This window comes from Aedes albopictus, chromosome 2 (assembly GCF_035046485.1).
Source record: "Aedes albopictus strain Foshan chromosome 2, AalbF5, whole genome shotgun sequence".
NCBI lineage: Eukaryota > Metazoa > Arthropoda > Insecta > Diptera > Culicidae > Aedes > Aedes albopictus.
Window position 1 is genome coordinate 267,274,274 of NC_085137.1, and position 15,278 is coordinate 267,289,551.

At 40.6% G+C, this 15,278-nt stretch overlaps 1 protein-coding gene and 1 long non-coding RNA gene across 8 annotated transcripts in view; one reads left to right on the forward strand and one right to left on the reverse strand.

Moving 5' to 3' along the window:
• The window catches only part of LOC109402987 (liprin-alpha-1), a 545,355-nt gene that overhangs the window by 357,173 nt on the left and 172,904 nt on the right, over positions 1–15,278 (forward strand). For 5 of the 7 annotated variants that reach the window (XM_062854909.1, XM_062854915.1, XM_062854910.1 and 2 more), the window contains one exon: positions 6,735–6,824. The exons of the other annotated variants lie outside the window; for them this stretch is intronic. In XM_062854909.1, coding sequence (XP_062710893.1) covers positions 6,735–6,824 — 90 coding nt within the window. The remainder of the gene's footprint in view (positions 1–6,734; positions 6,825–15,278) is intronic. 7 annotated transcript variants of the gene reach the window in all.
• Positions 1–15,278, reverse strand: part of LOC134288983 (uncharacterized) — a 487,443-nt gene that overhangs the window by 300,286 nt on the left and 171,879 nt on the right. The window lies entirely within an intron of this gene.

Here is a 15,278-nt window from a genome sequence, read left to right on the forward strand (position 1 = left end):
GAGCAGCAGTGAGAAAAAATGGAGACTAGTTGTCGATTTCAGACAGCTGAATAAAAAAATTTTGGCTGACAGATTTCCCCTACCTAGAATCGATACTATTTTGGATCAACTAGGTAGAGCTAAATACTTCAGTACTCTGGATTTGATGGCAGGATTTCATCAAATTCCTCTAGATTTTGATTCCAGAAAATATACGGCATTTTCAACACCCTCTGGGCATTATGCTTTTACGCGCTTACCATTTGGACTCAATATAAGCCCAAATAGTTTCCAGCGCATGATGACGATTGCCATGGCAGGTTTAACACCTGAATGTGCATTCGTATACATTGATGATATAGTTGTCATAGGATGCTCTATAAATCATCATCTTAACAATTTAAAGCGAGTTTTTGAAAGATTGAGACAGTATAATTTGAAACTCAATCCCGAAAAATGTCAATTTTTTAAGGCAGAAGTAACTTACTTAGGCCATAAAATTTCAGATAATGGAATTCTCCCAGATAATTCAAAATTTGATGTAATAAAAAAATATCCCAAACCAACTAACGCAGATGACGTTCGTAGGTTTGTGGCCTTTTGTAATTATTATAGGAAGTTTGTGCCAAATTTTGCGCAACTTGCTAGGCCGTTAAACAATTTATTAAAGAAGGATATAAAGTTTACGTGGTCAAATGATTGTCAGGCAGCTTTTGAAGCTCTTAAGGAAAAATTATTAAACCCACCAATTCTTAAATATCCTGATTTTACAAAACAATTCGTATTGACAACGGATGCTTCGAACATTGGATGCGGTGCGGTGTTGTCACAAAATTTTGACGGAAATGACTTACCCATTGCTTATGCCAGTAAAGCATTTAGCAATGCAGACACGAAAAAACATACAATAATACAAGAAATGATTGCCATACACTGGGCCATCGATCATTTCAAACCATATCTGTATGGAAGAAGATTCATGATCAGAACAGATCATCGCCCTCTGGTGTATCTCTTTGGTATGAAAGAACCTACCAAAAAGTTAACCCAGATGCGTTTAGATCTTGAAGATTATGACTTCGAAATACAATATATCAAAGGAAGTAATAATGTTGGTGCAGATGCATTATCCAGAATTATAACTTCAGATGATATTAAATCAAAATCAATTCTCATGGTCCATACTAGATCTATGACCAAAAATCAACACAAAATTGACAAAACAAAAACTGTTTCACAAAAAAAGAAGCTTGATCACCTTCTTGTCTATGAAACAGAATCGCCGGCAGACATTAAAAAATTGAATAAAATGAAAATATGCATGCAAAATGGAATGATTATTATAAAATTAATGAATGAAAATATGCGCAAAACTTTAATAACGCTGGAAAGAGATATTATTCACGAAAATGAAAGTCAGACGCTAGAGTTTGCTCTTTCAGAGATGAATAAAATATTGGAAAATAGAAAAATTGCAATGTCGACACAAGAAGATATTTTAAAACATATACCACTACAAGATTTTAAACGGATCGCTCTAGACGTCATCCGTAAATTCGAACTAATACTATATCGCCCTCCGAAAGAATTGACGAATTCTGAAGAGATCAATAACATCCTACATGACTTCCATATGACTCCAACAGGTGGTCATATTGGACAAAACCGGCTTTATCTCAAACTCAGAGACCTTTACTTTTGGAAAGGCATGAGAAGTTCGATTACGAAGTTTGTAAAGGCCTGCAAACTTTGTAAAATGAACAAAGTAACAAAACGGACAAAAGAAGAATCTTTGGTAACAACTACACCTTGTAAACCATTCGATATTATCTCGATTGACACAGTAGGTCCGTTACCAAGAACTGCGAAAAACAATCGTTATTGCATAACATTGCAAGACGATTTAACCAAATATGTTGTAATTATACCATTAGAAAATAAGGAAGCTGATACCATTGCGAAAGCTTTGGTGCAGAATTTTATACTTATCTATGGATCATTTTTAGAGTTAAAATCTGACCAAGGTACAGAGTTCAAGAACGAAGTACTTAAGCAGATTAGTAAAATACTTAATTTTAAACAAACATTCTCAACTGCTTACCATCCACAATCCATTGGAGCACTAGAAAGAAATCATAGGTGTTTAAACGAATACCTACGAAATTTTTCCAACGTACACCACAATGATTGGGATGAGTGGACTAAATTTTATGAATTTACCTATAACACTACTGCTCATACCGATACCGAATATACACCTTTTGAACTTGTATTCGGTAGAAAAGCCAAACTTCCTCAGGATATGCAAAAAGTTACACCAGAACCGATATATAATTTGGACGAATACTACACAGAGTTAAAATTCAAACTGCAAAAATCAAGCGAAATAGCTAGGAAAATTTTAATAGAACAAAAAATCAAACGAACACAAAATTTGAATAATAACTTAAATCCAATAGATGTTTCTGTAGGAGATTTGGTGTATTTATCAAACGAAAATAGGAAAAAGCTTGAGCCACATTTTATAGGTCCATTCAAAATTAAAGAAGTTGACAATATACATTGTAAAATAATCGATATTTCCAACAAAAAAGAAATACAAGTACATAAAAACCGAATCATAAAAATGTAACAAAATATATTGTAAAAGATTCTTTAAGTGATGCTTGATCAGAATAGCTACGCCATTCTTCTGAAAAAGGGGAAAGGTGTAGTGCAAAACGAGCCAATTCTACATACGCGACGAACGTGCTATCGTTCGTATCCCAACGCTTACGTTTGCAAATTAATTACAACAATGTATCGCTCGCCAAATCGATATGAGCATACGACGGTTCGATCGAGACGACGACGACGCGTCGTCCGCTGACCTAAGCATAAATCACTCCAGGAAACTTCCATAAGGTTCTATGTAAACACATTGTATGATATACTTTTGGCAGTCTGGCTGGCCCTATAAAAGGGGTCTTCCCAGGCCGAATAAATCAGTTCAATTTGGTCTTCGGACCTCAACGCATAACGTCGTTTTTAATCGATATCACCGCCGAGTGTTGTAAAATAAGACACAGCGTTACACTTATCTCTATTGGAACCTTTGGTTTCAGTCTTCGCGCATCTCTATAACAAATTCTCTGGTGTGCACCAGCTACACTTCCGATTCGTTGAGTGCTACACTAACATGCGCGGTGCAGAAAAAATGCTGCATCGGTGTAGCACGAAAATCAAAAACGAACATTTTCGGTGCAAAAGTGCTACACCGGTGTAGCACCACCGCAAAAACGAAAACGACATAAGAAAACACCCAAACAAGATTGCTTTTGAGCGAATGCCTTCTCGATATCGTAAACAACCTTGTGTAGAAGGGACACAATGGACTTACAAAATTTCTAGGCGTGTTGGTTCACATGAAGAGGCACGTTGGTCACACTCTTAAAAAATTAGGAATTTACGCGTGACGTAAACCATCAACGTACGTATACATTTCATGACTGAATGGCAAATTTGACTCAATTTTACATCCATCATGTAAGTTCGAGTTGGTTGCACAAGATGTCAACAAACCTATCTGACCAGATAGGTAGAAACAGTTTTACATTAATCGTTTGTCTCTCAACTCGGTGATACAGCCGAGAGGTATAGTACGGGCCTCTCAATCAGCGGACCAGAGTTCGAATCCCGTTCATTATTTTACTTACATATGTTTTATCTCTCGCTTCGGCTCTAGCGATTGCTAGCTCGACTTCATTTGTGATAGAAGACGTAAATTTGTGTCAAACGTGCCGCTCCTTTTATGTGCATCCAAGTGAACTTAAATTTACATGATTTTTTCTAAGAGTGCAGATGAACAGCACGGGTGTGATGATCCACAATACGTTCTAAGCCTTTCAGAAGAAAAGACCCACTTTCGTAATAAATTTCACGCAGTAATATCCCGCTAAGATTGGGGAATATACCCTGTAGCAAAACTGCGCACAAGTATTATAGTCCTTTATACACCAGGAGATTTAAAAGGAGCAAAGCTATTTAGTGCCCACTCAATAGATTATATAATTACATAAAAGAACTGAGTTTCGCCAACTATCAACTAGGTGGCGGTAGTGGGCAAATGCCAAACTCGAATAAATACGATACGAGCGCCACGGATGACCGGTTGGCCAATTATCATTCCTTATGTCGTTTTCGTTTTTGCGGTGGTGCTGCACCGGTGTAGCACTTTTGCACCGAAAGTGTTCGTTTTTTTTATTTTCGTGCTGTACCGGTGTAGCACTTTTTCTGCACCGCTCAAGATAGTGCAGCACTCAAAAATTCGCGAGTGTAGCGGGTGTATACCGTGCCCACCAATCAACGTTTGCAAAAATGTAAATATTTTGGTTTTTATTCACGCACACCAAGGCAACTGCACCGAAAATGTTCGTTTTTGCAGTGAAAAGTGTAGCACGAAGCGGTGTAGCACCGTTACAAAAACGAAAACGACATTAAATAAACCGTTAAATCGGTGTACGATAGGAATTATCAGAGTGTTACGTCTGTTCGTCTGTGATTACATACAATACTCCGCGCCGAAGCCAGAGAATCATAACAACAAGAAAAGATATTGTTGTGTGTGTATGTGTGTGTATATACAATCCATCGCCCACTGACCGGCAGTGCTTTTATGGAAGAAAAATGTCTGCGTCTATTGTTGATATATGCTGATATATATAGACGCAAATATTTTTAGTCCTGGAGATGGAAGGTGATAGCTCTACTGCACATCCAACGACCCATTTCGAGGTATGCCTTGACTCGCACGTGCATCCTGAGGTCGTCTTCTGCAACATTTTTATTAGTTGCACATAGAATGATTTGTTTCTCTCTCGTTTGTAATCTATGTGCTTTCTGCACTTAGATTCTATCAGTAAATTAATTTAAGTGCACTCAGAATAAATAACATATTAAATTTAAAAGTTCTGCACTTAGATTGTGACCAGTTGCTTTTACACTTGGAAAATATGTGCAGCGCTATTGAATCTTTTCCGATTTAATCATGATAGAATTTATGTGCGTCGCTATTGCTTTTCATTTGTTCAGTGTATTGTTTACATTATGACGAATGATAACATTATTTACACGTGGGATTAGCTTAAACATATAAATAAATCCAAATTTTGCGTAATCTACGACCGATTTTATTTGTAAAACTTAACTTTTAACATAAGATACATCAGATGTCTATATATAGCACGTCTTCACTGCAAAACTCACATCCAGCTTACGCCAGGCCATTATCCGGTGAAAAGGCACATCCCGCAGTCGCAGCTGCCTCCGGCAGCTCCCGAATTGTTTTACAAGTTTGAGGAACGGTCGATGATGCAGTGTAATTCTATAGAAAAGCAAAGGGATGCATGCAATTTGAAAAGGTTTCAAAAGTTTGAATGAGTTAACTAAGTACTTACCTTCAAAAACAGCAAACGGCTCGGTCCGCGAAACACCACGCATGAAAAACTTGGTTTTGAATATGTCGCCACAAAATGTGTCTGTCCTGTGTGCGCCATGTTAGTTTAATGTTTGTTATGTTTGTACTTGGCTTTTATGTTGACAGGGTTGCTTTTTATGTTGCTACACTTTCAATATATAACAAGAGAATGGAATATAATAAAGCAACTTTTAATTGAGGGGGTTAGAAGCAAAGGGGTGTAAGTGACAGAAACCCACTTTCGAGTAAATGAGGTTTAAAGTTTTTGACCAATTTTTCATCCCATACAAAATGTATGGAGATTCAAAATCAACCCAATTTTCTCTGATTTATAGTAATTTTTTCAATCATCGTAAAAACAATCTTAAAAAAGTTCCTGAAAGCTTGAAATCTGAAGAATTTTATGATATGCTCAGCTCAAAATCGACAAAATGGTCACTTACACCCCTTTGATTCTGTGCCCCTCAATTTTCATTAGTTACACATAGAATGATTTTTTTCTCTCTCGTTCGAAATCTATGTGCTTTCTGCACTTAGATTCTATCAGTAAATTAATTTGAGTGTACCATGACTATGTGTGAGCTAAAGACACTGTATGCTAAAGACACGAAATCTGATGATTGTTGCTGTTGATGGTGATTGTCGCGTCATGACGATGATGCTGTCGAGCAATGCTTTTAAAGCGCGTTAGACAGGTCTCCTGCTCGATTGGAATGACATTGACAGCAAATTTGGAATTCCAATTGGAACATTTCGTGTCTTTGCATATAGTGTCTTTAGTGTGAGCTTACCAGATTCGGGCTTGTGGTATTCGGGCTTGTGACATTCGAATACACAAATTATGTCACGCAAAAACCGACATTTTTCAACCACCGCCCCCCTCCCCCCTATGTCAAACTTTTTGTATGGGACTTCAATATTTTTTGTATGGATGGTCACGCTCTGCAAACCTCCCCCCCTATAGACACTATAGATTCCATAGACTCGCGAAGGCGAAGATAACTGTAGCCAAACGAACTGTCAGTTCGTGTAGCCAAACGAGCATGACGTCACGATTTCAATAGCGACAATGGATTGCGTGACGTCATATTCGCTCGGTACACTCTTAATTCACGGAAAAACACACTAAAATCGTATTGCTCAACCATGTCTCCGCGAGTCTATGGAATCTATAGTGCCTATACCCCCCTCCTTTCAAATAGCGTGACGTAATTTGTGTACGACCCCTAGTGTCGTTTCGGATTAGTGTTGTAGAATCGAACAAGTCTAATAGGTTGACGTTTTCATTCCAATTTTACAGGCTCCAGCGTCCATGTCACCCGCACATTTACATCAATATGCTGTTTCAATTAACCAAGGACAACTGTCAGAATCACTCCCATCTAGTCAGGTATGTTCTATCTGAAGACACTATATGCTAAAGACACGAAATCTGATGATTGTTGTTGTTGTTGATAATGATTCCCGCATTATGGCGGTGATGCTACCGAGCAATGCCTTTAAAGCGCGTTTGACAGGTCTCCTGCTCGATTGGAATGACATTGACAGTAAATTTTGAATTTCAATTGGAACATTTCGTGTCTTTGCATATTAAGTTGTCCAAAAAATGTCTCACGAAACCTAATGCAAGCCTATCCATATACGGGAGGACAAAAGATGTTTACAAAGTTCTTACAGTTTTTTATACACGTGAAATTTGAACACACCTACCACAGAGGCTTTTGGATTGGCCAATAGTGTCTTTAGTTCTACCAAATATCTAAACACACATACTAGTTCATCGCGCATGGGTGGGACATTTCTTTCTACGCTGTGTTTTGACGTAGGACTACGTCTCTCTTTTCTATACCGGGTGTCATTCTAAATTTTCAGAAATCGGCCGCGTTACGTTTGAAGTGGAGATTTTGAGCGTTAATAACTCAGCCATTTCTCGTTGAATTTTCAAAATTTTTGCTCCAATCGATTGGAAATCTTTACACCAATTATGTTTAATATTAACATTTGCTGATTTGCAATAGCAAACTATTGAAAAACTGGGAAAAGTGAATTCATGTTTATTCCAGCCAATCACGATCGAGCACATTTTGGACGCTCTCGTCGAATATAAAAGCTACTGCTTCTTTGCATTTTCCCTCATTTGTCTTTGTCGTCTCGAGGTGAACGCATCGAACGAGAGCTGCCCAGTTTCTTCGTTTGCGTTTTCGTCATTCTTCTTTGACGGCCGTGTCGGCTCGGAGGTGGTGGTTTTCGGCAAGGGTGCTGTTGCACATTCACCTTCTAACCGTCTAACGCGGCAGACCAAGGAAGTATTTAAACATTAGATTGATCGACGGTGGTGGCAGAGGCAGCAGCAAAATCCGGAATCGCACCCACGACAGCAAGCGGTGGGCCAATTTTCGACGGCTTCCAGCAAACAGCACGGAGAAATCCAATACGCATTGCGTGGCATGATGAATTGATTTCAATTTCTTTCTAAAACCGTCCATAATTCAAACGGTTCTTTTCAGGACCATCGAAAATGCTTCCTAGAGAGTTAATTGGATAAATTTCCTCCAACGACCGAGAAAGTGTAGTGAAAACAAATAGTGAAAGATTGAATTCTTGGTCGTGGTTCAGCAACAGTGAAGGCGATCCCTAATCGCATCCACGGCAGTAAGCGACGGGCCAATTTTCGACGGCGTTCAGCATTCAGAACGGAAATCTAACACGCATTGCGTGGCATGATAAATTCATGTCAATTTTCTGTCTGAAATAGTCCAATATTCAAACGGTTCTTTTCAGGACCATAGAAAATTATTCCTCAAGAGTTGTGAATCAGATAATTATTTAATTCCATCGCTCGGTAAAAGTGTGGTGCTACCGAAAAATGAAAAATTGTATGCTTGGTGGCCCCGCAACAATAATGATGCCGGCCACTAATGATTCCACCAGGAATTCAGCAACGCTTTATCCTATCCAGACCATTTTAAGTGAAACATTGTTTAATTTAACAATTTTTTGAATTAAAATAATCTAAAACATCCAACATTTTGGTTATTTTGGTTATTGAAAATTTTCTCATTTCTCGGTTGATTAACCGTTTCAAGCGTCTGGTGCATGCGGGGCGGGGCATGCAAACGAAATAAACTGGAAAGCCAGCCGAATCGGAGGAGCTTCATCTGCCAATCTAGGGACATAAAAGCTGTTCCCTCTGATTTCTTTCGTCATTTTCGTTGGATCAGTCAGGCAGGGTGGATGTCACCTCCACAGCTGAGAAGTGGCACTTCAACCCAGCCGCAACTCTCGGCTATCGTGCGGATAGCACCAGGAATCTCATCCATGGCAGAAAGCGGCGTACCAATTTTCGGTGGCATCCTGTATTTAGCAAAGAGAAAACCAACACGCATTGCGTGACATGATGTTTTCATGCCATTTCGTTCCTAAAATCGTCAATTAATCAAACGGTCCTTTTCAGGACCACCGAAAATGATACCTCAAGAGTTGTAAATCAGATAATTTCATTCCATCAATCTAGAAAAGTGTGGTTCAATCGAAAAATGAAAGATTGAATTCCGGCCACTAATCGTTCCACCCAGAATTTAGCAACGCATTGTCCTATCAGAACCATTTTTCGTGAAACATTGGGGAGCGTCCAGAAATTACGTCACGTTTAAAGGGGGGGGGGGGGCAGCAAAGTGTGACGACTCATACAAAAATTTCAGAGGTCCCATACAAAAAATGTGACATAGAGATGAGGAGGGGTTGAAAATGACTAATTTTTGTGTGCCGTAATTTAAGGGCGATTCCTTGTTTAATTCTAGCATTTTTCAAATTAAAATGATCTAAATCTTTTTATATTTTGGGTACTTCATTTGTTTAATGAAATTTTTTCTCATTTCTTGGTTGAAAATCGTTTGAAGCGTCTGAAGCATGCGGAGCGGATCATGCAATCGAAATAAACTGAAAAGCCAGCTGAATGGGAGGAGCTTCATCTGCTAATCTAGGGGCATAAAAGCTGTTCCCTCTGATTTCTTTCGTCATTTTCGTTGCATCAGTCAGGGAGGGTAGAGATGGATATCACCTCCACGGCTACACAGCAGCACGTCAACTGCGACGAGTGATAGCACCAGAAATCTCATCCACTGATCACTAGCCTGGTACACGGTTTATATGGGAAAATATAAAAAATGGAAAAACTCCAACTCCTGTATACTTTTTGAGCTCCATTTTGGACCCATATCAACTGTGCAAAATTTCAGATCGATCGAAGAAACTATATTTTAGCGCCCGCCATTCTTAGTTTTTCATACGATTTACTATGGGGAAAATTTACCTCTTCAAAGAAAAATCGCTTGAGGTCAACCATTGATCCCTAAAAATAAGTCGTTAAATGATTTCTGTAGATAACTTCACGAGGAATCAGACCACCGAAGACCACAAAGCGATGCGACATTCATGGAAAAAGTTATTAAGCCTTACCCGATCGATAGAATGACGAGATTTTATTATTTATTGTTATTCCTTACGTGTTAAACAGCGTGGGCATGTCATTCGGTTTTCAGTCAATAACTTTTTCCACATGCCTTCGATCGCTTTGCGGTCTTCAGAGGGTTTGTTCCTCGTAAAATTTCCAACAGAAATCATTCATCGATATATTTTTAGGGGTTAAGGGGCAACCTGTGGTGATTTTTTTTTAAAAAAGTGATTTTCCCCATAGTAAATCGTATGAAAATTTAAAACGGCTGGCGCTAAAATATAGTTTCTCCGATCGAGCTGAAATTTTGCACAGTTGATATGGGGCCAAAATGGAACTCAAAAAGTGTACAGGAGTAAAATGTATGTGGGTGTCCCACACTACTGATCACGGCTGTGGTGGGCCCCGCAATGGAAGTTACGTCCGCATCTGGGTAGCTGCGCACAGACCCAGCGACGACTCTCGACTATCTATCTGATAGAACCAGCAATCTCATTCACGGCAGCAGGCGGCGGCAGTTTTCGATGGCTTCTCGCATTCAGTGCGGATAATTTTCAATTGTCTTTCTAAAATCAACCGTTTATTTGAACGGACCTTTTCAGGACCAGAGAAAATTATTCCTTAAGAGTTATAAATCGGATAATTTTCGGATATATTCCATCGATCGGTAAAAGTGTAGTGCATTCTAAAAGTGAATGGCTCAGCAACAGCAAAATCGATCACTAATCTTTCTACACGAAAATTAGCAACGCATTATCTTATGCAGTGAATGAAATTAGCACCAATCGATTTCTCGTATTTTTTTACGTCAGAAATGGTCAACTTCACGTACCGAAACCAGCGGCGTTAAAAGATCCGTTTTTTGGGTCGATTTTTCCCACTGTGCGACGGTGGTGCTTGGCCTTCGGTGACACTCAGCGGTATGCCAGGGAGGTCGGAAACGAACCGACGGTGATGATTGACTTTCCAATGTCGTCGTCGCAGAGCAATGGCGAGACCAAAAGGGCGGTATACTTCGCATCCAAAATGGTCACTTCCAGGGTACAATGGTACTTCTGTCGGTCTTTCACAATGGGACAATGTGCTAGGGAATCCCACTTCTACGTTAGTCTCCAATGGAGTACTCGTAGGGCTGATTTATGGCTCAGGAATCGGGATGAAAATCACCCATAGCAAGTGGTTTCTAGTACACTTGTCCACCCTAGCAGCCGATCCAGAGACAAAATTCCTGAATTTGGTTTAATAAACGGAAAAGGCCAACCTTGGCCTGTTCAGGTTGGGATTAGCTGAATATCGAATGTAATTTCGTTTTAAGTGATCAGTTAGCATGTAGCATGGTCACTTTTTTGTAAATATTATTTTAGGATGTATTCAATAAATTATATAAAATGTATATAAAATGTACATAAATTGTATATTAAATTAAATATTTTTCATGTTCTTCAATGTTAATTTATTATCCGTGTTAATTTATTTTTCATTCAAATTTAATGTTTTCAGTGTCAAATGTACTAAATTCCAAAGTTCACTATAAATGTTTTGCGATATTCAATGTCACCATTCGAAATGACATGCACTTCAAAACCGCATTCAACTTGCATGCAAGTCGCCTTCTCAAGTCTAATACATACAAATAAAATCCCTGCTGCCCTATCCACTACACCACGAAACCCGAACGATCTCGAGGTTTATAGTTCAAGCCCGAACCCTCTCACCAAAATAAGATCGGGTATTTAAAAATAGATGGAGCGATACAGATCATTCAGATGGGTATGAAAGTGAAAGAGATAGCAATTTATTCGGTTCTCATTCGTGGTTGATGAGAATTGTCGTTTGAAAAGATCGTAAAATTACTTCGGTAATTTTACGTATTTCCGGCCACGAAGTCTTGGGATCCGACCTTATCTGAGGACTTACAGAACTTCTACTCGTCCATTTTGACCTGGACCGTGGAAGAGACGGGAGTGCGTGTTCTAAGTTTAGTGTCGCGGTGTGTTATATTTGGTAATACTTATAAAATGTGAGAAGTCTTCTAGTTTAAATTAAATGTTACTTTTTCGTTCCTTTCCGTTAGTTAGCCAAGTTCATTAACCTAAGCCAAAAGGTTACGTGCGGTCAAGATAGTTCGTGTGTGCGTGTGTGTATAGAATAAAAGATAATTGTGAAATTTGTTGTGTGAAGAATTTTTGTTAAACCAGTCGAACAGCCGTTCGGCGGCTTTTTATTCAGGATTTGATCCACGGCCGAAAGCTCGGCACACCGCCCTTTTCCGCTAAACGCGCTCTCGACCCCACGTCGCAGCGTCAAAAGTCCCGGTTTGAGGGGAAAGCCGGAAGAGAACAACCGTTCCGACAGAGCGGCCAAACCACGTTTTTGTTCGGTGTTCATGAGGTAGACACCGTACCCACCAAGCCACAGACGACCCCCATCGTCAGTACGCCATCAAGCAACTTTACGGGATCGGAACATTCACCCACCGGAGGCGGCCGAAACCACGTTCTTTCGTCAACGTTCATGTGGTAGCAACCATACCGACCAAGCCACCGACGACCCCCATCGTCAGATCCGCCATCAACCAACTTTTTCGGTGATCGGAACATTCACCACCGGAGGCGGCCGAAATCCCACGTTTCCACGTCGGACATGTGGTAGTCGCTATACCCACCGAGCCATCGACGACCCCCATCTTCATCGACACCGAGAAGCAACTGCGCCGGTGATCCGGTCCGTTTAGCGACCGGCAGCGAGAAAGGCGCATTTTCCAGACCGCCGCACGTCGCACGCATTTGGTGCCATCGTCGCAATACCACCAGCGAGGATTCGCTAAGAATAGCATTCTGCTTTGCCAAGCCGTCCGTCGACCGCCACGCCGTCGCTTCTTCTTTGCCGGCGGCATTCATCAGCAGCTAAAAGGGTACCGTGAGTAGACAAAGCCAATCAAATTAACCATGCGCATGCGTTAGAATACTCCACACACTAACCGAGCTCGGAGAAGAATCGTTTCGATGAACGTCGATTGACCCAGATTAGGAACAAATTTAGACCGCACACACGTAGGGAAAGCTAGGAAGAAGGAAAAGCGAGATAGCATGGAAAGGAACATGCGTTAATAAACCTAGGTTATCAAATTTGAATAAATGTTTCGTTAGTTTTTTCGTTACCTTCAAATGCTGTTTTTGTGAAATGTTAGTGCTTTCCCTGTAACAGTTTTTTGGTCTTTGAGATTTCTCACGTTCGCGTCGTTCTACCTGTTTTTTAGTTATTTTTGTACGCCAGGGTAGACTGCCTGGGAAATCAGTCTCTCCACTCACGTGTCCGAAGCTAACAGGAAAATTTGAATTGGTGAGTTCTTCCAATGATGATACTCGTAAGTGGCGTCTTTGTGAGTTGGTAGAACGACGGTTAGCATCAACCATATTTTGAGAATCGCTTAAGGCGACCTCTATAAGTGAGATATCTCGATTAGCCGTACTTTTGAGTTTTCTGTATCGTCCCTAAATCGCTATTTGGTCTCTTATAAAACAAACCCGCCCTGAGGTTGGGTTTCTTGCCGGGCAAACATAACTCGACAGACGGTCCTCTTCGGAGGTGGCGCTTAAGCCGTCTGTTTTCGGAGCCAGGGAACGAAGCAGAAGACGGGAAAACTCTAAGCCGCAATTTGCGTGCTACAAGCAAATCCATGCTAAATTAGCTTTTTCCAAATCCAAATCAGTCATGACCCGCTGGTTAAGGGCTTAATAGTTGAGTGGCTTTTTAGTTGGGGCTCCATTAGTTGAGCTGTCAGCCAACTAAAAAGCACCTGGATGTCATAATTCAATGTCAAACTGAAAATGACAACCAATCTGCAATTTCGAGGGTCGAGCTTATGAGTTTTTGGTTTCTTAAACTTTACGTTCCCAAGAAGCTTAAACGTGAGCCGGTAAAACTCGCTTGGTTAAATGCTGACCTCAAAAACCTGAAAAGGATGAAGCAGGCAGCCCTGAGACGTCACAGCAAATTTCGCACGGATTCTACAAGATCATGATACCTAGAAGCAAACACGACTTATAAGCAACTTAATGATCGCTTCTACAATGCTCACCTAGACCGCCTACAAAGCAACCTCAAATCGAATCCCAAGAGTTTTTGGCGACACGTAAACGATCAACGGAAGGAAACTGGATTACCCTCTACGATGACTAATGGATTACATGAAGCTGATACTACCGCCGCAATTGCCGATTTGTTTCGCTCTCAATTCAGTAGTGTCTTCGTTGATGAACACCTTGACCTGCAGGACATAAACAACGCCACCCGGAACGTCCCAAGCCTTCCTTCAGCCGCACTGCGTTTTGATTTCACTAATGATACGGTCATTGCTGCTGGTAAAGAGCTTAAATCATCCACAGGATGCGGTCCGGATGGTATTCCTCCGCTAGTTAGCAAACGTTGTATGAACTCGCTTGCTACTCCATTGTCCTGCGTGTTCAATCTTTCCATGTCAACTGGCGTTTTTCCGGATTGCTGGAAGCAGTCATATGTGTTTCCCGTTTTTAAAAAAGGTTGCAAGAGGACTGTTTCAAACTACCGGGGAATAGCTTCCTTGAGTGCCATCTCTAAGCTCTTGGAGAAAATAGTTCTACAACAGTTGGTACAGCGTTTTTCTCATCATGTTTCGCTGGACCAGCACGGATTCATGCCCAAACGATCAACGACCACAAACCTGACGTGTTTCACTTCGCATTTGATACGACAGATAGAAAATGGTCATCAAGTGGACGCAATCTACACGGATCTATCCGCCGCTTTTGACTAAATGAACCACCAAATCGCACTCGCCAAATTCGAGAAATTGGGAATGAACAACAGCTTCCTTATCTGGCTTCGCTCCTATTTAGTCGGTCGTAGTATGCACGTGAAAGTTGATGATCATGTTTCTTCCCCGTTTCCAGTATCATCCGGCGTACCGCAAGGCAGTCACCTTGGTCCATTTCTGTTTCTGCTATATATGAATGATGTCAATTCGATCCTCAACTGCATGAAGCTCTCATATGCCGACGATTTGAAGCTGTACTCCACTATTAGGAAACCCCGCGATGTCGTTTTTTTTGCAGCAACAACTGGAAGCTTTTGCGGGTTGGTGTTCTGTTAATCGAATGTCCCTAAATGTTTCGAAGTGCTCTGTCATTTCGTTCAGCCGCAAGAAAACAACCTTCCGTTACGAGTACGCTTTGTCAGGAGTACATTTGCATCGTGTATCGACAGTAAAGGACCTGGGGATTCTCCTTGACTCCAAAATTACATTCAAGGACCACGTTGCTTATGCCGTGGGGAAAGCATCGTCGCAGCACGGCTTCCTTTTCCGCTTTGCCAAGAAGTTCAAGGACGTTTACTGCTTGAAATCGTTATACT